At 38.8% G+C, this 25,075-nt stretch overlaps 1 protein-coding gene across 1 annotated transcript; it reads right to left on the bottom strand.

Annotated features, from left to right (window-relative positions):
• Positions 1–2,033: 2,033 nt before the first annotated feature.
• On the bottom strand, positions 2,034–3,302 carry HTR1A (5-hydroxytryptamine receptor 1A; the record flags this gene model as incomplete). The annotated part of the gene is made up of 1 exon (XM_080933915.1): positions 2,034–3,302. One exon carries the CDS (start codon positions 3,300–3,302, stop codon positions 2,034–2,036), a length of 1,269 nt encoding a protein of 422 aa, XP_080790041.1.
• Positions 3,303–25,075: the final 21,773 nt, after the last annotated feature.

Here is a 25,075-nt window from a genome sequence, read left to right as displayed (position 1 = left end):
ATACAGAAATAATATTTGGTCATATAGTTCTTCATTTTGGTGAGAAATAAATATAAATAAAGCTAAATTTACAAACAAGTGCTATTTGTACTGGAGAAGTCCAGTGCATCTCTTCCAAAGAGCCCTCAGCAGCCTCTCAGATGAAGACACCCCACAGGCTTACATTCTGAAATGGCTCTGTTCCAATGGGCTATGATGCTAGGTCCCACTTTAGAGTAGATCAAAAGAAACCAAATAGATGCTTTATTCAGTTTAACAAATAAAACAATGGCTTCGTGTGACAGGGCAATCCTTTCACCCCGTATATAAACACAAGAGGAAAATCTCACTGGCAACTTTGGCAATTAAAAAAACCAAGATGCAGCATGGTTTTCAAAACAGCAGGTGCAGACATTGGAAAGAGGCAGCTGAAGGGGATGGGGGAGTGAAAAATCTCTCTGTAACTGCTTGAAAACGAAACCATTATTCAACAGAAAATTCAAAGTTCACATATAAGGAAAACATCTTGATGCCCTCTCACAGAGCTAGAAACGAAGCACCAAAATAATATTCTTCTTTCTGGTGGGGGTAGGGCAGCAAAAATAGGGAGAGAACACCTAGAAAAAAATGTTCTAAAACGCGAAGCTTTACCCTCAGAATTCTGGGGCTGGCTAGGCTGGGACAAATTAATCTTCTAGGTTCTGAGACTCCACAGAGATCATTCTCCCAGGTAGGTATGTCTCCGAGATCCAGATCCTAGGTAGGTAGTAGTGAGATGCTGAGACTCAGCAATGAGAGCCCAGATTTTTGCTGATTTTGTGTGTGCACAGAATGTTCCAGAGAATAATTCCAAGCATTATTAGGATTTGCCAAACAAAACTGTTCCTAGATCGAAATAGGGAAGGGATAAATTGAGAAAATTTGCATTCTGTGCTTAAAATTACCCTTTTAGGTTCTCCCCACACCCTGGGACGTGCCAGCAGGAGTTGGAAGTACTTGGGAGCCTTTATGCTCTTTGCCTCCCTACATGTCCCTCACCCACACTTTCTTAGACGTTTCTAAGTCTCCATCCTCTTGCACAAACTCAAACTTCTCTACTAGCTCCTGGATGATGAGGTGAGGTGAAGGAAGCTGGATTCGCAAACCAGCTCTGAGGAAGCTCAATCCTAGAAAATAAACTGAGGGTGGGGCTAGCCATCCTGGGCATCTCAGCACCCTCCATGCGCCCTCCCTGACCAGCAGTGGGCGCCTCCTGCAGTCCACATATGGCCTTGCCAGAACTTACAGATTGTACAAATTGTAGGAATAAAACTCTTTCCTTCAAATAGTCTGATTGTCAGTTTCTTTGGTGAGTGCTCACACCAGGACAGGAAACCATCCACAGGCCTTCCTGGTTCTTCCCCATAGGACAGACCTCCTACTTACAAGTCCACTCCAATAGACACTTGTGCCACTTGTTTTTGACCATAACCCAAAGTAGTTCCAACTGCTTTTCTGCTTTTCAGACCACCAATGAGTGCATGGAGACCGGATTCAACAGTGCAGATTGACACCCAAAGGGAAGAGATGTTTCTAGAGCAAGAGGGAGGGAGAGACATAGCAGTCTTGAACCTCAAAGTTCCAGAAGTAGGACCAAGGGTGTCAGTTCTAGTGGGCAGGGTAGATGTCTATACAGTTTATATTTTTTGTTTGGTTTTCTGCCTTGAATCACCGAGGTTTAAACTTCCATCGTTAAGAACTGGGATTTTGGAAAGGGAGGTTATTGTAACTATCAAAACTGATTCTAGGGCCAAAGACCGAGCCAATAATGTTTCACAGTTGCTAGGGGTTCTCTAGGATTTCTGCAGAGCAATGTCCCCTTGAAATGAGATATAGAGAGAACAAGGTCCGAAAGCCGTGGGCTAAGAAGCAGCATATTCTAGGAAAAGCAAGTTATCTTAGGTGTTGCTTCCTGGGTGGGGGTACCGAGGGAATGGGTAGGGTCCTGTAAACCCTACACTCTTCCTCCTCCTCTTCTTCCTTCTTCATCACCACCACTATTACCACCACCATCATCATCGGCGGCAGAACGTGCACTTGCTGATCTTCTTAAAGGCGTTTTGAAAGTCTTTGTTAAAATAAGCATAAATAACTGGATTGAGCAGGGAGTTGGAGTAGCCTAGCCAGTTAATTATGGCACCCAACAACGCAGGCATGTGGCAACTGTTCTCACAGAAAGGCAGGACCAGGGCCACAATAAAAAACGGCAGCCAGCAGAGGATGAAGGTGCCCATAATGATGCCCAGCGTCTTCACTGTCTTCCTCTCACGGGCCAAGGCCATCTTGCGCTTTGCCTCAGCATTGCGCTCATTTTTTCTCTCCAAGCAGGCGGGGGCATAGGAGGTAGCTCCTGACTCGCTGGGCAGAGGAAGATGCCCTTTGGAGTTGCCCACTAGGTGCACCTCGATCACCTCCAGGGTGGCGACCTCATCACCCTGCCTCACCGCCCCATTAGTGCACGGCGTCCCCACCGCCCGATTCTGAGCACTGTGCCTCCAATCCCCACTACCTGGCTGTCCGTTAAGGCTCTTCTTGGGGGGCGGGGCTGAAGACGTTCCGAAGCTGGCGACTGCTCCCTTCTTTTCCACCTTCTTGACAGTCTTTCGGATTCGGAAGCGCGCGGCTCTGAAGATGCGCCCGTAGAGAACCAGCATGAGCAACAGCGGGATATAGAAAGCGCCAAAAGTGGAGTAGATGGTGTAGCCATGGTCCTTGCTAATGGTGCACGCGTCGGGGTCCGAGCGGTCTTCCGGGGTGCGCCAGCCCAGCATGGGCGGGATGGAGATGAGAAAGCCAATGAGCCAAGTGAGCGAGATCAGCGCAGCGGCGCGCCGGGGCGTCCTCTTATTCACGTAGTCTATAGGGTCGGTGATCGCCCAGTACCTGTCTAGCGCGATGGCGCACAAGTGCAGAATGGACGAGGTGCAGCACAGCACATCCAGGGCGATAAACAGGTCGCAGGTGACCTGGCCCAGGGTCCACTTGTTGAGCACCTGGTACAGAGCAGCCATGGGCAGCACCAGCACTGACACCATGAGATCGGTGACCGCCAAGGAGCCGATGAGATAGTTGGCCACATTCTGGAGGGAGCGTTCCAGGGCGATGGCAGCCACCACGCAGGCATTGCCGAGCACCGCGCAGAAAATGAGGGTACCCAGCAACAAAGAGGTGATCACTTGGTAGCTGAAGGTCACGTCGGAGATGCCAGTAGCGTTGCCGCCAGTCCGGAAAGGCTCCCGGGACGCTGTGGTGTTATTGCCCTGGCCAAGACTGAAGATATCCATGTCTGCCTGCACTCCCGCTGGGGCGGGGGGCAGGGAGGGGGAAAGAACTGCAGGGGATCTCCCTCGCCCCTCCCCCTAGGGTCTTCCTTTTTTTTTTCCGGGGAGTTTTAGAGGGAGGGGATCCACAGATTGGAGCGGGAAGTTCTTACTCGCTCTAGTGAAGGCATCAGAAATGAGCACTCACCAGCGCTCTCTTGCTTGGCTCCCGCGCGTCCTGAGCACTCCGAGGATCCAGCTAGGAAACTGTTGTCGGGCTGAAAGCAGCTTCCAAATCTCTGGGTGCTGGAGAGATGGCTGCAATATCTGTCTCACACTGTCCATTTCACTTTGTCGCTGCCCAACTGGCTGCGGGAGCTGGACTCTCCTGACTGACAGTCTCAGAAGTCTGTGGATTCCAGAAACCCCATCCTCCCTGGTCACTCTGTGACACTCGTCTCTGTCTCTCCTGCCTTCTCTAGTCTGTTTTTCTTTTTCCAGCCTCTGTCTCCCGGCTTCCTCCCACTGGCCTTCCCTTCCAGTTTTCCTTTCTTTCTCACCTCTCTTTCTTTAGTCCTCTGTGGCGCTCAGACAACTAGTCTCCCTTCCTCCCACGCTAACCCCCACCACCATCCAACACTTCCCCAGTCCCAAGTGGCTCCTTTTTCTGGGTCCCCGCCCTCCTCTCCCTCTAGCCAGGAGTCCTCTTTACATCTCACACACTCAGTACACACTCAGAACTCATATATATATGTGTGTGTGTGTGTGTGTGTGTGTGTATCCCTAGTCAGACAGACCAATGTTTTAACAGATTAAACTCTGCCTCCCACCTAGCAAACTAGAGGAAAATAAAAAGGAGAATAGAAAAAAAACGAAAAGAAAGAGAAAGAAAAGTATTATTTCCCCGTTGAACATTCCCTGCCAGCTTCTTAAATAGAGCCAGGTTCACACTGTGGCTACAGGGGATGAGGAAAAACCTTCAGAGACTCTGCGGGTTGAAAAGCTACCTTCTAAATTCTGACCGCTAAATGATCAGGAAGAGGTGTGAATAATCTCAGCTTCTTTAAAACCGGTTCATTTAATGTATTAACTTATCCTAGGTCAGTGGTGCCTATGACCTTTTTCTATTATCCTTGTGGGTTGGGGACGGGGGGAGGGGGGTTGTAACGAACAAGTTAAAGAACAAAGAACGGGAGCTAAAAATGACCGAATCTCAAAGACAACATTAAAAATTCATTAGGTGTGTATTCTACACATAACACACACAGACACACACACACACACACACACACACACACACACAATTTTCAGCCACCACTCTCTTCATCTCAATGATATTAACACCTCCCATCGATTTATGGGAAATAAATCCATGGAAAAAAAGTTCGTCTGCGTATTGGTAACAAAAGCCTTCTTTTCCTATGGACTTTGGACTTAAGCCTCTCTCACTAGAGTATGCAAAGCTCCAGGGAACTTGGTGGCATCCCGAAAGTCTCTTCGAAATTGGGTTCAGCACCCGGGACAGCTCTGTGAACGAAGGGCTTGCTTATGCCGCCACCTTCTGGCAAGTGCTTCAGAGCGCCATCTAGAAATGTTTATCTTAAAGGAACTGAGCATATATTAAGGAAACCCAAAGATTCTAAGATACCTATGCTCAACTGATGGATCATAACTCAATCAGTGAACCTCTACCTCCAAAAATATTTACATTATGATTCATAACAGCAGAAAAATTACAGTTATGAGGTAGCAACGAAAATAATTCTGTGGTTGGGGAGGGTCACCAGAGCACGAGGAACTGTGCTAAAAGATCACAGTATTAAGAAGGCTAGACTATTATAAAATAAATAAAATCCATTAAATGTCACTAAAATTTCTTCCTTTGACAATATCCTTTCTTTTTCTTGAGCTCTTATACCAAGCTTGGCATCTGTTCTACTCCCTTTGGAAGCCTATAACATCTGTTATTCACAAATTCTATAAGAAAAATGGCAAACAACACTTTCGGCTCTGTATGTTAAGGTGCCAGCGTTTGTGCTATAGAACTCACACGTTTTATTGAATGAGGATGGCAGTATTACCCTTTTTTATAAAAAATAACTTAATACTGAAAATTAGAGACATTTAGGAGATTGTTTAAAACTGCCTTTATTTTTGAAAAAAAAAAAAAGTCCCAACTGAACATAGATAATGGCACTTCTAAGTAATCAGAGTAAAGGCAGCATGCAAAAAAATCTATCTAGACACTCTGATACATACCTGAAGTGAAGAAGTCATAATGCGATTCTCAGAGCAACCAATTCTAGATCACAGGCAAGAACTCGCTACAAGCTGCAAGTGTCTTACTGTTGTGTTCAGATCTGAGCTTTGAATGTCATACTTTTGAGGTGTTGAAACCAGAGAAAAAAGTAATCACTAAAACATCAGCAAAAAGTCCAGGTGGGCAGACATTATACAATGCAGGGCCGTGTGCCTGAAGATGGATTAATGTGGGCACAGTGCCATCATCATTTCAGAATAAGAAAACATTGAAGCTGTCATGTGTGACGATTCATAACACTGAAGAAAGCAGCGAGTATGCTCAGCAAGACAGACTCTGAGAAATGCTTGTTAAAACATGGAGACATGTAAACTATTCTAGTAAAATCCATCACAAAACCATTAAAATGTTCATTAAAATGCAGTTGCAGCTTCAGAGATTATAATGCACACTTAACTTCTAAAATTTTCAGAGACAAAAAAGTATCTAAGACTATATAATAAAAGAGAAAACACATATTCAAAAAGCAAATATGTACTTATGAAAAAACCAACATAAATACCGATGTGTCAGACTTAGCATATGTAAACATGAAAGTCACAAACCAGGAAACATGTCAGTCAGTAATTGTCCATTTGTACTGAATCCTAATTGGCTTAATAGCTAACAAGCTTATTTTTTCTTTTCAATAAAATTAGAATGTGTTGAGTCTTGGATTTGTTTTTATATCTTAATACTGTAGAGTGTAACATGTTTAATATGGCACGGTGTAGCATGTTTAAGTCATGTTCAGGAAATTGACAAGTAGTTTATATTCATTCTCAAATTAAAGTACATGATATATCAAGCATTTGCTTTCTTTAAATGTAGACTTAGAGACACTTTTCCATATTACTGGATGCTAGAAAGGATGAACATGCAGTGCTAGGATTCTGCAGTTTTTAGGTAACTGATAATTTTATGATTTTGTTGTTATTAATCTTATAATACTGTGATATATAATAAGAGCAGACTAGAATTGCATTTCTTCATGCTCACAGTTAGCGAGTTCTTTTTTTTAATTTTTTAATTGAACAACTTTATTTTAAAAAACAAAAAACAAAGATAAATGTACAAATTTTAAGCATCTTTGCATAAAAGTATGCGATTACATTTTTGTCAGTGCTTGGCATTTTTTTTTTTAAGGTTTGATAGTGTGCATTAAGATCTTACTAGTTACAATGAGCATAAAGTACATGGAAAACAGGGTGTAACCCGAAATTAGTCAAAGTTTTCTTGGTGTGTAACGATTAAGCATAATGGTTTTTTCTTTTCTTTTCTTTTCTTTTTTTCTTTTCTCAAACTTCACACAGTCTGTGAATTGTTTCTGGGGTGTTCAGAGCTTTCTGGGGTTAGTATCCAATTATCAGTGACTGCATATTATGTCTATTCTTTTGTGACTGGGTTACCTCACTCAGGATGATATTCTCTAGATATTTAACACTTAAGAAAATACAGAAGCTAGACAGGTATGGTGACCATAAATCTTTAATCTCAGCATTTCCTTCTGGAGGAAGAGGCAGGTGGATCTGAGAGTTTTGGGCAAGTCTGTTCAGTTAAGCACCAAGCACACGGATAGGAATATGTACTGAGAGTGTACATTTTACTGCCATCATCATCATCATCATCATCATCATCATCATCATCATCATCATCATCATCATCATCATCCAGTTTGAAGTAATGCAGAAGATAGGACTGACTAAATGGTTCAAAATTCCCCAGACAGACTGAAGCTCATTCTTCAAGACTTCTGAAGTAAATGTAGGGAAAAATCTTGTTTTCTAATGGTTATTACTGATATCATTTCCAGACAAAAAATATCCATCACTCTGCTTTTATTTCTAGCTTGAATTTACTAGAATCAAGCTAGAACTTGTCAGGCTATAGATTTTTGTGCAATATATCATCCATCATTGGGATTTTCTCTGAGATACTTCATGAGAGATACTGTTTAACGTTTTCAACAGGAAATTTGATCCAAGCTCAGCATTTTAATGTTGTTCCTTTCGCAGGGTTTAAATGACAAAAAGATTTTAAGTTGAGGCTTGGCTGTGGTCATTGCTGAAGTTGGAGGTCGTCAGTAATTGTGTAACCATCACCCTGAATTACCATAAAGCTTTTGTTAAGGAGGGAAGAAACCGTGTGCAAACTAGTTAAAACCTGACTTTCAAAGGTGATTTCTAAAGTTCCTATTTGAAAAAAAAATGCTTTGTTTCTTGATACTAGGACAGACTATGTGAGGCTAAAAATACTATTCTAAACTGAATGTCTTCTGATTTCTGAATACCAAAGCAGTAAGACACTTAATTACTCCAAAACCGAGTTTTGACTGGAAATCACTAGGAAAATGAAGTTTAGATAAAAATTTTGTTTAGATTATTGAAGAATTAAGGTTTTCTCATTACTCAAAATTTACAAGAAGTTCAAATAAGCTGAAAGAGTAAATGAATTAAGACTGAGCACAGTTCTCGTGTCTAATCCTCACCATCTATCTTCCTGCAGAAATGTCACTTTGTCACTGTTCTCTGCCCATCATGTACCTCTGTGGAATAAGGGACCTGGAAGTTCAGTAGCAAAGTATAAAGCAGGGTCTCCTTGTGTTCTAAATAAACAAAGGAATGCAAGCATGGACAATCAAATTACATAATGACCTTTGTTAACCCAACATAATCCTCAGTGTAACTTGAAAACAAATAAGTACATCGATAATATTTTATAGTGATAATACTGTCTTTCTCATAACGATTTCTCAGAATTATTACGAGGTGTGCATAGTGAGAAAGAGCCTGTAAAGGAAAACACAGAAGGCCTTATTAACGACAATGCCTTATAAAGACAACTTCCATTTCTTAGAAAATTTATTAGCCTTCAAATTCTATAGGAAATTTTATTTATAAAATGATCACTAAATCAGAAGATTCTGAAGAGGAAAATCAAACACTACAGAGAAAGTTCATAACTGACATTGAGTAAGGGTCTGCCCCATCCTCAGGAGCTCAACCATATTCATTTCAAAGCATGAAGTAAGAGCCTGAAGCGCAAAGTTTCCAGCCAAAAAAGTACTTCTCTGGTTATTTTTCTTGTTCAAACCCACACAGTAAAAGATAAAAAGCAGTGTTTTTACTGTGAGACATTATTAAATTCATAGTAAATGGTATTAGTAAATGTACTCTCCGAGCAACTGGAAAGATAGCTCAGTGGTTAAGAGCACTGACTGAGTTCAATTCCCAGTAAGCACAGGATGTCTCACAACCATCTATAATGTGATAGTCTCTTCGGACATAATGGTGCACATGCAGATAGAGCACTCAAATACATAAAATAAATGAAACTTTTCTCTTTCTTTCTTTTTACTTTTTATTGGATATTCTCTGTATTTACATTTCAGATTATCCCCTTTGCCCCATCCCATCCCCCCTCCCCTCCCATTGCCTTCATGATGACACTCCCTCTCCCAACCACCTGCTCCCCCCTTAGCACCTTGGCATTCCCCTACATCGGGAAATTGAGCTTTCATTGGAATAAAGGTATCTCTTTCTATTGATGCCAGAGAATGCTATCCTCTGCTACACCTGGGGCCATGGGGCTCTCCATTCGAACTTATTGCTTGGTGTTTTAGTTTCTGGGAGCTACAGTAGGTTTGGTTAGTTGATAATTTTGTTTTTCCAATTGGGTTGCAGACACTTTCAGCTCCTTCAGTCCTTTCTCTATCACCTTCACTGGAGTCCCTGTGTTCAGTCTGATGTTTAGCTGCAAGCATCCTCCTCTGTATCAGTATGGCTCTGAGAGAGCCTCTGAGGAGACATCCATATCAGATTCCTGCCAGGAAGCACTACTTGGCATTGGCAATAGTGTGTGGGTTTAGTGGCTGCATACGAGATGGATCCCTAGGTAAGGCAGTCTCTGGATGGTCTTTTCTCCAATCCTTGCTCTTCTATTTGTCCCATTATTTCCTCCCATGAGTTTTTTTTTTTTTCTCTCTCTTTTCTAAGAAGGACTGAGATATCCACCTTCTGGCCTTCTTTCTCTTTGAGCTTCATAAGGTCTGTGAATTGTTTCTTGGGTATCCTGAGGCTTTGGGGCTAGTATCTGCTTATCAGTGAGTAATACCATGAGTGTTCTTTTGTGACTGGGTTACCTTACTCAGGAATAAAACTTTTTTCATTGTATATTTCAGATTTCAATTCATCTAGAATACTGCATAAATTATTCAAATGAGAATCTCTTTGTAAAGATGTTTATTGTTCACTTTTGAAAGAGTCAGGGAACAGTTGAAAGGAGACAGATATCAGGGATTTAACCATCACAATCAATCTGAGAAGATTGAAAATTCAATTCTGTCAAATAATTACTTGAAACCAAACTTACTCAAATTAAAACTGGAGGAATGTCCACATTTTTATTTCCTTTGGTAAGTTTTTTAATATAAAACTAAAACTTACATTTCAGTGCATTGCTTAATATTTCTAGACACTGTACTTTGTAAACATAACAGATATGATGAACACTAGCCCATTTCTGCCATTTGGTCTATGAAAGTAGTAATAAGAAATGTTAGCCAGAAATGGCTAAGGGCTGCAGTCTTATGTTAAATTAATTATCTAGGCTTTAATTTTCACCCTTCCATTATGCATTTCAATACAAGTTACAAAATTTAAAGGAATAAAGTATTTATACATTTAAGAAAAGCTTAAAGAAAGGATACTTTTAATTCAATTGGACTTAATATTTACTCTTAAATTTAGTATTTATCTCTTTCATGAATGGTTATATTTCTATATCATATGTAAGAAAGGAGATTACTATTTCTTTCTCCACTTGTTTGCTCAATATCTTTGGGGCATATATTCATGTTAATACAATAACTTAATTAATTTGACTTTATTTTTTTAAATGATATAACAATTTACTTGTGCTTTGATAATTGCAAATTTTAATCATTCCAAAGATTTTTTTTCTTGACATTACTTCGACTGAAAGATTTATCTTTTTGCTGAATTTAGGTAGTTCTTTTTTGTGAAGATGTATTTATATTAATTTTGTATGTGTTCTTGCTCATGAATGAAGGTGCTGGTATAGGACAAAAGCATTGGATTCCCATAAAGCTAGATTTTCAGACAGTTCTGAGCTAAGTAGAACAAATATTAGATCCACTGGAATAGTAATATTCCCTCTTAAGGACTATGAAAATCTCTCAAGCTCCTGTTAGTTCTTAAACAAACCATACAGGGAACTTGCTTTGAAGTACAAATTTCTATATAATGGGTCTAAGGTGAGAGGCACTATGTCTTACATTTTTACTAGCTTTCAAATGATGACGATGTTGTTGATTCTTCAATATCCTAAGAAGTTGAGTGAAGTTTAATTTAAAGATGATGGAAAGACTTGTTCTGAGGGGAAAAAAAAGTATGTGAGCAAAGTTACACATTTGAACAAGGAGGGTGCCAATAAAGCATACAACTGTTAAAATCAGTGCCTTTGAGGAGAAACCTGGCATTATACACAGGGACAACAAAAGCATCGCATTAAAGAGAAGGGTTCATCTATTAAAGGCTCCTGTGTGTTGTGTTAAATGCAAAAGTATGTAAAAAGAAAAAACCTGGGCAACTTTAGGGATTCTCCTCCTTCAAAAGAAAATGCTTAGAAAAGTCTTTTTTTTTTTCTCTTGTGATCAGCAACAAAATTATGACTAAACAGATCAAGGTGGAGCAGGCTCCACGCCAAGGTGGCAGAAGAATATGATGGTACTGCTCATGTGGCACTTGAGGCATGAAAGATGCAAGACTGAGGGGTCATAGGCCCCTGCTCCATGGAAATCCTGATGTAAACCATAATATTTGCCAGGTATTGGGGTATCAATATAAGCCTATTGGGCATAACAAATCTCACTGAGGTGAGAGACAGTGACAATTTGGTCAGCTTAAATATATGTTGGGAAGGAGGATATATGGTAAATTTTGTTTCTCCCTTTTAATAGTGTTATGGATATAAATAATATTCTATCTACCTATTATTCTTTTATTCATGTCATGTTTACAACAGGTAACAACTGTAGCATTGTAACTACAACAAATAACATATCAAGGGAACAACATTCACCAAAGTCTGTCCATGTCATTAATAGAAAGAATTATACACTCTGTTGAAAGCATAACAGTGCTGAACAATTGGAATGTCACATCATGTTCAGAGAAGAGGCACTATAATAATAATTTTTTAAAAATCTGTTCTTCCCAAATCATCACATCAACTGCTTGTATTATGTTAGTTGGGTTTCTGAAATTACATGGGAATTAGCACATCTGCATGAAGGACACTGAGGGTCCCTGCCCTCAGCTGGCTTTAATTGCTAAATAAAGTTTCTGTTGGCCAATGGCTGGGCATGGAGACAGAGGTGGGATATTTTAGAATTCCTGAGCAAGCAATGCAGGCGGAGAAGTCACCATGCTGGAGAAAGAGAAGGTGCAGGTCTAAGAAGTGCAAATCAGAGAGACAGAGGGGCTGCTAACAAGTAAGAGTTGGAGATTGTGGTCCAGGTGGGCTGCAAGCCTGGGCCCAGGGTGGCCAAGATGGAATATAGGTTTTAGTAAGTAATTATTTAGAAATATTGGAAGGGAGAGTGTGTTAGCCAGAGGGAGGTTTGGAAGTACCTACCCAGAGAGCTGTTAAAACATCAGGTGGCACCAGGTCTTTCATTAAAGAATTTAGAATATTGAGGTGGGTAGTAAAGAATGTACTCTGCTGCCCCCAGGGAATAGAGCAGAATAGTCAACTACCCTTACAGGTAAGACATTTGTTTTAGTTGTAGTAGACTGAGTGTCATGAGATGGGCATTGGGGGAGAGTTGGGAGTGAGAATGGAAATTGGTGGATACATCTCTGTGACTAGCTGGATGTCTGGGACAGGGGAGGCTACAAGAAGTCTATGGGGGTGACCCCTGCTGAGATTCCTACCAGCAGGAGATATAGACTGAAGTGGCTACCTCCCAAAGCCTGAAGGACTTCCAATAGAATGAGGGGCAATCAACCCACCCACAAAATCTTTAACCTAAAATTTGTCTATCCGGCCAATATGCAGAGATAAAGATGGAGCAGAGATTGAGGGAATAGCCAATCAATGACTGGACAGACTTGCGATCCATCCTATGGGAGAGAGCCAACCCATGACGCTATTAATATTACTCCACTATGCTTGCAGATAGGAGTCTCTAGCATAAATGTCTCCAGAGAGGCTTCCTTATCAGCAGATGGAGATATGCAGAGACACACAGTCAAACATCAAGTGGAGTTCCAGAAGTCTGTGGAAAATGGCTGGGGGATAGAATTGAGTGAGCAGGGTGGGTAAAGCATACCACAAGAAGACAGACCTACAGAGTCAACTAACCTGTGCCCAGGCTGGTTCACAGAGACTGAACTACCAACCAAAGACCATGCAGGGGCTGGTCCTAGATCCCTTGACATTTGTAGCAGATGGGCAGCTTGGTCTACCCATGGGCTGTCTCTGACTCTATTGCCTGCCATCAGATTCTTTTCCCCTTCCTGGACTTCTGGGTTGGGCCTCATGGCAGAGGATGTTCACAGTCCTGCTGTGGCTTGATGGCCCAAGGTGGGATGGTTCCCAAGTGGGGGTTGGAGGGGGGAGTGGCTCGCTCTTCTCTGAGGAGAAAAGAAGGGCACACTGGGAGAAAAAGGCAGAACTGGGGAGAGAGGAGGGATGAGAGGCCATGATCGAGATTTAAAGTGAATAAAAATAAATGAATTATTGGAACAAAAAGAGGAGAGTGGATTTTTAAAGAGTTACAGTCATAAAAGATCATGAGGGAGATGGGCTTTGGACATGCTTGTGGGAGACTATCCTGAATGCACTAATAAAGATGGGAGGACGCACCAATGCTGGGCATCACCATCTCCTGGCTGGGATCCTGTAGTGGGTAAGCAGAGAGAGGAAGCTGAGTGAGCAACATGGATTCACCATTATCTGTCCTCTGGCTGTAAATGCATTGTCACCAACTGACCTATGTTTCAATGCGTTAACCTCTCTGATGGACTATGTCCTTGAGCCAGAGAAAAGAATTTCTCCTTTTTGTCAGAGAATTGTATCCTGGCGACAGAGAAATAAACTAAGACCTATTCTCAGACCTGAAAATTCTTTTAAAATTATTTTTTCTTTATTGATAATTTTTATATTATTTGTATATTTTGAATAACAGTCTCTTGTTTTAATTTTTATTTTTGATATTAGAATATAATTGTAGCACTTCTTCCTTCTCTTTCGTCCCTCCAGGCCTATATATCCTTTATATTTCTCTTTTCGGTATCCACTTTTTAAAATGATTTTTAATAAGCCACCTTGAAAACTAAATGTGATCAGAGTGCATTTGTAAATATGAGCAACAGCTTTCAAAAAGTTTATTGTGGATAGAAATCATTTATATCCAGTCTATCGCTTAATGCAAAATAAAACAAAAACAGTAATTCCCAGAGGCATCCATGTTCATTCTGCCAGAGTAAATGAAAATAGCTGTACCAGAGTGTCTGATTGTCATAAATGCACCATTAATATAATTTTACTGTCCAATTTAATCATATAATCCCTTTCTACAAGGTATGTCAAAGGTACAGTTTGCTTACAGACAGATTAGATTTTTTTCTTTGGTTAGTTTTTCAAATTTTAAGCTTTTTCTCATTGTTTAGAAAATATGACTGAACTTCTTAATATTCCAGAGGAATGAGATGACTCGCACTGTGTGATTCTCTGCACCTTGTTCTTAGAACTTTAGAGCCAACTGCTCCATCTTCAGAAAAAAATAGAGTCAAGTGCCAGGATTCTTTATTAAATATTTTGGCATTGAGTCATGATCTGTATTATGTAAAAGAAATGAGACATTGCATGATGAAATCCAGGCACCATGTTAGTTCCTGCCTATGCTCTACTATAATCCTCACAACAGCCTGGATCCCTTCATTTTCAAATAAACAAATGGACACATAGAGGAAAAAAGGATCTGTTGCTTGTTTGCTTCTTAAATGTTTGTATACACTGAAAACAGAATTCACAACCTGGAAAACTACATCCCACATTCTAAAGCGTGACTTTAGCAGCAGCAGCAGCTGATTCATGAAAGACCATCAGCTAATGAGTATATGCTGGTCAGCTGGAATTGAGCAGAGATGGGGACAAAATCAGAATTCTATTAGAAATCCCAAATCCTTGAAAAAAATCCATTGAGGGCTATCTAAATCATTTTTAGTAGTTCCTCATACAACAGGATCCTGTTTATTTCCTTGATTAACTTGAGACCTCCTCAATATTCCTCATGTAGCCTTTTGCAATAAAGACTGTGTAACCCTTTTAATGCAAACTGACCCAAATAAAAAAATAAATAGATAAAAGACTCTTTTCCTAGACCATACAATGGGGTTTCATATTATGTTAATGGATTTAAGGCATCTGCCATTATTATTTAGTTTCCAAAGCAAGTGGGCTAACTGTAGAGGAAAATGCCCAAAGAAACAGAAAGGCTTTGAAGTTAAAATTTGTATCCAATAATTCATACCTTAATTGTCCTTTACATTCATTCAGTTCTGATTATATAACCACCAGACCACCCACACCAGACCTTTCCCTAAATGTTTGAATCTCTTCAGAAAAATGCTAAAAAGAAAGGGTAAAGAATAGATGAGCCAGGATAGTTATTATTATATTGTTGGCTCCTAACCAAAAGCAGGACACCCCTCTGCTACCTGGATCAGAAGTCTTTCTCTAAACAGAGGGGAAAAATCCATCAGACTGTACCAGAATATTCCACCAATGATAAAGTCTGTATCTTCACTAGCAGAGTAAGAAAATGAATAATTACCACTTTGACATTGGATTTAATGAGAGAGACTGCATAACAAATCTGCTTTTGGTTCTGCCTTTGCTGAAAAACTCTACAGAAATAGACACTCTAGCAAGTTTTCTCCCTTGTTGGTTGAGAAAAAGAAGATCTTTTGGGGTCACACAAGTACACTGTCATGTCATCGGCAAAAAGTGATGTTTTTATCTCTTCCTTTCCGATTTGTATCCCATTGATCTCCTTTTGCTGAATAATTGCTCCAGCCAAAACTTCCAGTACTATGTTGAATAGGTAGGGGGAGAGTGGGCAGCCTTGTCGAGTCCCTGATTTTAGTGGGATTGCTTCAAGTTTCTCGCCATTAAGTTTGATGTTGGCTGTTAGTTTGCTGTATATTGCTTTTATTATGTTTAAGTATGGACCTTGGATTCCTGATCTTTCCAGGACTTTTAATGTGAAGGGGTGTTGAATTTTGTCAAATACTTTCTCAGCATCTACTGAGATGACCATATGATTTTGTTCTTTGAGTTTGTTTATATGGTGGATTACATTGATGGATTTCCTTATATTAAACCATCCCTGCATCCCAGGGATGAAGCCTACTTGGTCATGATGAATGATCGTTTTGATGTGTTCTTGGATTCGGTTTGCAAGGATTTTGTTGAGTATTTTTGCATCAATATTCATAAGTGAGATTGGTCTGAAGTTCTCTTTCCTTGTAGGATCTTTGTGTGGGTTAGGTACGAGGGTTATTGTAGCCTGAAAAAATGAGTTAGGTGGTATTCCATCTGATTCTATCTTTTGGAATAGTTTGGAGAGTATTGGTGTTATATCCCCAATAAATGTCTGATAAAATTCTGCACTGAATCCGTTTGGACCTGGGCTTTTTTTGGTTGGGAGACTTTTGATGACTTCTTCTATTTCTTTAGGTGTTATAGGGTTATTTAGATGGTTTACTTGGTCCTGGTTTAACTTTGGGATCTTGTATCTGTCTAGGAATTCGTCCATTTCCTCCAGATTTTCCAATTTTGTGGAGTATAAATTTTTGTAGTAGGATCTGATGATTTCTTGAATTTCCCCAGTTTCAGCTGTTATGTCCCCACTTTTCTTTCTGATTTTGTTAATTGTATCCTCCCTCTTTGCCCTCTAGTTAGTCTTGCTAGGGGTTTATCAATCTTGTTGATTTTCTCAAAGAACCAACTCTTGGTTTTGTTGATTTTTTCAATGGTTCTTTTTGATTATATTTGGTCTATTTCTGCCCTAATTTTGATTATTTCTTGCCGTCTACTCTTTTTGGGTATATCTGCTTCCTTCTGTTCTAGGGCTTTTAGCTGTGCTGTCAGGTTGCTGATGTAAGCTCTCTCCAGTTTCTTTTTGGAAGCACTAAGGGCTATGAGTTGTCCTCTCAGTACTGCTTTCATTGCATCCCATAGGTTTCGGTATGTGGTGTTTTCGTTTTCATTGAATTCTCGAAAATCCTTAATTCCTTTTTTTATTTCTTCTTTGACCCTGCTATCTTTTAACAGAGCATTGTTTAGTTTCCATGTGTATGTGGGCTTTTTGTTGTCTTTGTTGTTGTTAAAGTCCAGCTGTAGACCATGGTGATCTGAGAGGATACATGGGAGCATTTCAATCTTCTTATATCGATTGAGGCTCACTCTGTGTCCAATTATGTGGTCAATTTTCGAGAAGGTGCCATGGGGTGCTGAGAAGAAAGTGTATTCTTTTAATTTAGGATAATATGTTCTTTATATATCTATTAATTCTAGTTGGTTCAAAGTCTCTGCTAGTTTTGCAGTGTCCTTGTTCAGTTTCTGTTTCCATGATCTGTCCATTGGTGATAGTGGGGTATTAAAGTCTCCCACTATTATTGTGTAAGGTGAAATATATTTTTTGAGCTTTAGTAGGATTTCTTTTATGAATGTGGGTGCTTTTTTATTTGGAGCATATATGTTAAGGATTGAGAGTTTCTCCTAACCGGTTTCCCAGGTAATGAGTAAAAAGTGTCCTTCCTTATCTTTTCTGATAGCTTTTGGTTGGAAATTTATTTTATTCGATAATAGAATAGCCACTCCAGCTTGCTTCTTGGAGCTGTTTGCTTGGAAGTTTTTTCCCACCTTTTAACTCTGAGATAGTATCTGTCTTTGTCTCTGAGATGAGTTTCCTGTATGCAGTAAAAGGCTGGATTTTGTTTATGTATCCAGTCTGTTAGCCTATATCTCTTTATTGGGAAGTTGAGTCCATTTATGTTAATAGATATCATAGAATAGTTGTTTCTGTTTCCTGCCATTATTGCTTTTGTGGGTTGAGTTGTGTCTGTGTCTTTTTCTTCTTTTAGTTTTCTTGTTTAGGAGTTTTCTTGTTTTTACTAGGCTGTATTTTCCCTCATTGTATTGGGTTTTCCACCTATAATTCGTTGTAGTGCTGGGTTTGTGGTCAGATATTGGGTAAATTTTGATTTGTCTTGAAGTATCTTCATCTCTCCATCGATGGTGATTGATAGTTTTGCTGGGTATAGCAGCTTGGGCTGGCACTTGTGTTCTCTTAGGGTGTGCATGATGTCTGTCCAGGCTCTTCTAGCTTTCATAGTCTCTGTTGAGAAATCGGATGTGAGTCTGATTGGCCTGCCTTTATATGTTACCTGACCTTTTTCCCTTACTGCTTTTAGTATTCTTTCTTTGCTTTGGGCACTTGATGTTTTTACTATTATGTGTCGGGAGGTATTTCTTTTCTGGTCCAACCTATTTGGAGTTCTGAAGGCTTCTTTTATGCTCGTGGTCATCTCATTCTTGAGGGTGGGGAAGTTTTCTTCTATGATTTTGTTGAAGATATTTACTGTGCCTCTTAGTTGATATTTTTCTCCCTCTTCTATTCCTATTATCCTTAGGTTCGGTCTTCTCATTGTGTCCTGGATTTCCTGGACATTTTGGGTTAGGAGGTTTTTGTTTTTTTGCATCTTCTCTGGCTGTTTTGTCTATGTTTACAATGTTGTCTTCTACCCCCGAGATTCTCTCTTCCATCTCTTGTAATCTATTGGAAATGCTTGCTTCTGTGATTCCTGATTTCTTTTTTAGGTGTTCTACCTCTAGGGTTATCTCTTTTTGTGTTTTCTTTATTGTGTCAATTTCCGTTTTAAATTCCCTCTTCTATTCCTTCATCTTTTTGATTCTGTTTTCCTCTAGTTCTTTGAGTTCTTTGAGTGTTTTTCTTGTTTCCTCTTTAAAAGCTTCTGAATCTTTTTGCTTTTCTTCCCGTTCTAGTTTAAGTATCTCTATCAGCCTTTTGAGGTATGATTTCAAGTCTGTGTCTTCCTTTTATGGATTGTTTGGAATTCTGATGTTTTCTGTTATGGGAGAGCTGGGTTCTGGTGTTGCCAGGTTGTCTTGGTTTCCTTGGCATATACTCTTTCACTTTCCTTTTGCCATTTTGTTGTCAGTGATATGTTCTTGCCTTTCCCTTGTATCTGGTCTGTGTCCCTGGATCTCCACTGGTCCAGGTGGCAGATGGGTCGAGCTCTGTTCTATGTCTCAGAGTCACCGGGTGGGAACAGAAGTTCCAAAGTTCTATTCCTGGTCGCTGGATCAGATAGGGCAGGGCAGGGCAAGGCAGGGGGTGCACTTTCCGTGTGCACTCCGCAGAGATCTCTCTGCTCCCTGGCAGCCCAGGTCTCCCACCCACCAGTTGCTCAGCCTCTACGAGCCGCCGTTCCGGGTGGCAGATGGGCCAGGCTCTGCTCTGTGTCCTGAAGTCGCCTCCGGGTGGAAACAGAAGTTTATAATTTCTGCTCCAGGTCACTGGATCTGGCAGGATAGGGCAGGTCAAGGCAGGAAGTGCACTTTCCATGTGCACTCCACAGAGATCCCTCCACTCCCCAGCAGCCTAGGTCTCCCACTCACCAGTTGTTCAGCCTTTACGAGCTGCCGTTCCGGGTAGTAGATGGGCCAGGCTCTGCTCTGCGTCCTGAAGTCGCCATTGGGTGGAAACAGAAGTTCGAAATTTCTGTTCCTGGTCGCTGGATCAGGCAGGGCAGGGCAAGGGATGGGGTCACTTTCCGTGTGCACTCAGCAGAGATATCTCTGCTTCCTGGCAGCCCAGGTCTTGAGGAAGACTCTAAGACACTGGCAGGGGAAAAAGTAAATGTGTATTCCTTTAGAAGTAAGGTACGTTATGGAAGTGATATTGAGAAAACTTTATGAGGACAATGTTTATGGGAGAGAAGTGGGGGGAATGGAGATTCACAGCCTCATTCTGAAAACAGGAAAACCAGTGAGGTTTAAGCAAGGAAGTAGTAATTCAAGGAAGTTATTTCTATGATTGGCATACCTTCAGACAAGATCACAGAACTAGTTTCCAGATATTTGTTCAATTATAAAACTTTTACAAAGAAAACATTGTGTACAGTAACTATGCCAAGTGCCAAGCACATGCTGGTAGCATAGTCAATGTCATTAAGGAGGTTGGTGTTGAGAGACAGCCTTGGTACTATTGAAGAGTTGATGCATGTAGATATTTATGGCAAAGCCCCTTATCCAATTTTCTTTTTTAGAGACTCGAAGTCCTTGTCATGCACATCCATCACTTACTTGATTAGAGTCACACCATGGTATTTTATGTTATTTGTAACAATTGTGAAGGGTGTCATTTCCCTAGTTTCTTTTTCAGCCTGTTTATCCATGGAGTAGAGGAAGGTTACTAATTTCTTTGAGTTAATTTTCTATCCACCCACTTTGCTGAAGTTGTTTATCAAGTTTAGGAGTTCCCTAGTGGATTTTTTGGGGTCACTTAAGTATACTATCAAATCATCTGCAAACAGAATGTTTTGACATGTTCCTTTCCAATTTGTGTCCCTTTGGCCTCTTTTTGTTGTCAAATTGCTCTGGCTAGGATTTCGAATAAAATATTGAATAGGTAGTGAGTGGGCAGCCTTGTCTAGTTCATGATTTTAGTGGGATTGCTTCAAACTTCTCTCCATTTAGTTTGATGTTGGCTACTGGTTTGTTTTATATTACTTTTACTATGTTTAGGTATGGGCCTTGAATTCCTGATCTTTCCAAAACTTTTAACATGAAGGGATATTGAATTTTGTCAAATGCTTTCTCAGCATCTAAAGAGATTATCATGTTTTATGTTTTTATTTGAGTTGTTTATATAGTGGATTACATTGATGGATTTTTGTGTATTGAATCACCCTTGCATCCCTGGAATGAAGCTTACTTGATTGTGATGGATGATAATTTTGATGTGTTCTTGGATTCGGTTTGCAAGAATTTTATTGAGTATTTTTGCATCAAAGTTTGTAAGGGAATTTGGTTTGACGTTCTCTTTCTTTGTTAGGACTTTGTGTGGTTTAGGTATAAGTGTAATTGTGGCTTGATAGAACTAATTTCGTAGTGTTTCTTCTGTTTTAATTTTGTAAAATAGTTTGAAGAGTATTGGTATTAGGTCTTCTTTGAAGGTATAATAAAATTCTGCACTAAATCCATCTAGTTTTTGGACTTTTTCTGGGGGGGGGGCTTTTAATGACTGCTTCTACTTAGATGGTTTATATGATTTTAATTTAACTTTAATACTTTGTATATATCTAGAAAATTGTCTGTTTATCCACATTTTCCAGTTTTGTTGAGTATAAGCTATTGCAGTAGGATTTGATGTCTGTCTTTGTCACTGAAGTGCATTTTCTGTATGCCGCAAAATGTTAGGTTCTATTTATGTATCCAGTCTGTTAGTCTCTGTCTTTTTGTTGGAGAATTGAGTTCATTGATGTTAAGAAATGTTAAAAAAAATAGTAATTGTTGTTTCCTGTTATTTTTGATATTAGAGGTGCAAATATGTTTCTTTTGGGTTTGTTGCAAGAAGATTATTGCTTGCTTTTCCTAGGGTATTTCTCCAACACAAGGAGAAAAACTACACCCTAGGAAAAGCAAGCCCAGTCTACTATAGCAAGCAAAACTCAAATACCATAGATGGAGAAACCAAAATATTCTATGACAAAAATAATTTACACAATATCTTTCCACAAATCCAGACCTACAAAGGTTTCTCCATCTATGGTAAATGAGTTTTGCTGGATATAGTAGCATAGGCTGGGATTTGTGTTCTCCTAGGGTCTGAATGATACAGGATCTTCTAACTTTCATAGGCTTTGTTGAAAAGTCTGATATGATTCTGATAGGTCTGCCTTTATATGTTACTTGATCTTGTTCCTTTTTAATATTCTTTCTTTGTTTTGTGCATTTTTTTTTTGCTTTGACTATTGTATGACAGGAAGAATTTCTTTTCTGGTCCACTCTACTTGGAGTTCTGTAGGATTCTTGTATGTTCATGTTCATCACTTTTTTAGGTTAGGAAAGGTTTATAATTTTGTTGAAGATATTTACTGTGCCTTTTAGTTGGGAGACTTTGCTCTCCTTTACACTTATTATCCTTAGGTTTTGTCTTCTCATGGTGTTCTGGATTTTCTGGATGTTTTGAGTCAGGTGCTTTTTATATTTTGCATTTTTTTTGACTATTTCAATGCCCTTTGCCATTGTTTGCCAATTACAGCTAGATTGTCACAGCGAGGGACAGTGCCAAATTTATCTTAATTTTGTTTCTTTATTTTTAAGTACAGACTTTCTAAATTCTTGCTTTCTTTACCTCAAGTTCACATTTTTATCTTGTAGTTATATAGTGAATTTATTAAAGATTTTCTGAACTTCATAAAAGCCTCAGTGCTAAATAAAATTTAACTAATATTAAATGAAAATTGGTCGGTAGCTATGACAGGATTACCTTATATTTCAAACTTCTTTATGTGAAGAGCTAACAAAAATTCTTCTTTTCAATAATAACCACAATGACTAAAATCTATTGAACCAGTGTCACATGGCAGGCACTTCTAAGACTTTTTGCACGTTATTTTGTTGATTAAGTAAGAAGACTGAGGTTAAAGATGACAAATTCCTACTTTGGTATCACAACAAGTAGCTATTCTGGAATGAATGTCTTCACCAGTTAGGACAGTATAAACGAATCCCCATCCAACACTTAATAATTAAATGACATAAGTGGCATTAAATCTCAGATAAAGAAAAATATTATTGTTTCTATTTGAAAAAAAAAGGCAAGAAGTATTTTGTTTATTTTGTTTTGTATTTACAGATGTCCACTATGAGATTCTAAATCTTTGGGATCATGCAAATTATTTTATGCACATTTTTGATGGTAAAACAAATTCTTCAGATTGCAGTTGTAGAAATCATGTGCTTTGGCTAATAAAATAAGTATAGCCCAATCTATAAAAATAACCCATTTATGAATAAATGAATCAACTCCTTTTATTGAAACTTTGTGAGGATTCATTGATCAATACCACACTAAAAACACTCCGCAGGCTAAGAAGAAAACACAAGGAAGCTAGAGAGATGACTCAGCAGTGATGCATCTTCGCTTCTCTTCCGGAGAGATGACTCAGCAGTGATACATCTTCGCTTCTCTTCCAGAGAGATGACTCAGCAGTGATGCATCTTCGCTTCTCTTCCGGAGAGATGACTCAGCAGTGATGCATCTTCGCTTCTCTTCCGGACCCCAGGTTCATTTCCCAGCACTCACATGGCAGCTCACAATTATATGTAACTTCAAGGTATGACACACTCACATAAATATACATGAAGGCAAAACACCAGTGCACATAAAATAAAAATAAAACAAATTTTATTTTCAAAAAACAATAAATGGAAGAATAAAAGTAAAACCTAAATGCAAAGACATTATTAGCAATATACATCAATACAGAATCTTAAAACTCAACTATCAATTATTATTAGAACTGGTAAGACTTGCTGAGATTTTCTTTCTTCCTTCTTTCCTTTTCCTTCTTTTCTTCCTCTTTTTCTTCTTCCTTTGTTTTTTAACTTAAGCAAGTATGCTCATGCTGCCACAAGGTTGTTACTTTATATGTGTACTACAAACACTGTTTTCTTGCTTTTAGAATCTCTTTGACCTTTAATCTGCATAATTTCCCAGATTTTGGATGACAGAGTATGACGCAAATATCCATTAAGGACTGAGCACTTCACAATTTCTTATTCTTGTTATGTTGATCAATTATTGGTCTGAAGGTTAAATGCCATTTATTGCAAAAATTAAATTGTCTGATAAGGACTTAGAAATGGATACTTTATATGAGTGTAAAGATAAATACTTAGGAGAAAGATCTAATATCATGACAATTTAGCAGGGAAAAAGTGGGTATTAGGTTCTCCTCTGGGACTTATGACTACCCAACATGGGGTTTTTGGCCCATTTCACAGTACTAAGCATGAGTTTTCACTTGTGCAGTAGTTTTTTCATTCAATATGAAAGTGAGAAGACAACTCCTATATAATATATCACCTATGACAGCAACAGCTTGCTAGCATTGTGGTTATTGTGGTTTACTCACATAGGTCAAAGTTTGCTTAGACTATTATGTTTCAACCCCAATAGTGTGCACAGAAACATCTAGGACTGTAAAAGCTTGAAAATAAATAATATTTAATCAGTTGTTGATTCTACTTCTAAACATACTGAAAAAGAAAAACTTTACACCTCTAGTCTTAAAGTGTACAAAGTTTTAATTACAATATAGATTATAACAGAAAAGTTTCTATAAGATAATTAACCTCTGTCCATATGAACAGTACTTAATTCAAATATAGTTCAAAACTATAGTACTATGTAGCTTTTAAAATGAAACAACTATAATAAAATATAGTCTTTCTGAATGTTTGAAATAATATTTAGTTTAAAACAAAATACAATTTTGAACACCACTATTTATTATACCTATGTGCATGTATGTGTTATTTATAACTAAATAGGTAATAACCATAGACCAGAAGATTACAAAATTCAGAATAGTAACTGGAGGGAAATACATATAAAATTGTATAGACATATATTATTTATATAATAAACATAGACTTATAGAAAACATACTTATCAACTTCAAGATAGACATGGAGAAATTAGGACCAAAAAGGACCGTAAATACAGTAGACAATTTAATATTATTTCTTAGTAATCAGAAGACTTGGGCAGGATATTCTGACAAAAACAAATATAATTTAGAAATGAAAGAGTATAACTAAGACAAAGTTTTTTTTTAAGCTGATATTTGCTAGCTTGAGTGGTAGAGTCATATAAATTTATTAAGCTAGGTTCTAAACATTTTCAATATATTTTAAGCTATTTTAAAATTTTTAAATGTTCTGCCTTTCATATACATTTCGGCTGTATATGAAAAACTAAAGTGGTACACAATTGGTGTCTGTATGTTTTATATCCCTTTACTCTATGACTGGGGGCATCTATGTTAGAACAGCCTGAAGACATGCTCATGCTACATTAGGGAGATAAGCATTTTTTCATGTATTTTATGATCTGTTGATTTTTTTTATTGACTCAACACCAAAAACAGATACATTGTTTATGGTATGAGACCTGTGAGTCACAGCCTCAAAATTACTAAATCACTAAGTTACTAAATTACTAACTCTACTTTGTTCATCATTAAGGTCTTATAATGGATTGCAAATATAGTTGCTAATTTTAGAAATACTGGACTATCTACTACTTTTTAATGTTCAGATCTAGCTCACGAGCATGTAAACACCAGCCTCTTGGAAACCCTGCAAAAAG

This window comes from Micromys minutus, assembly GCF_963924665.1.
Source record: "Micromys minutus genome assembly, chromosome: 20".
NCBI lineage: Eukaryota > Metazoa > Chordata > Mammalia > Rodentia > Muridae > Micromys > Micromys minutus.
This window is presented reverse-complemented; position numbering and strand designations above follow the sequence as displayed.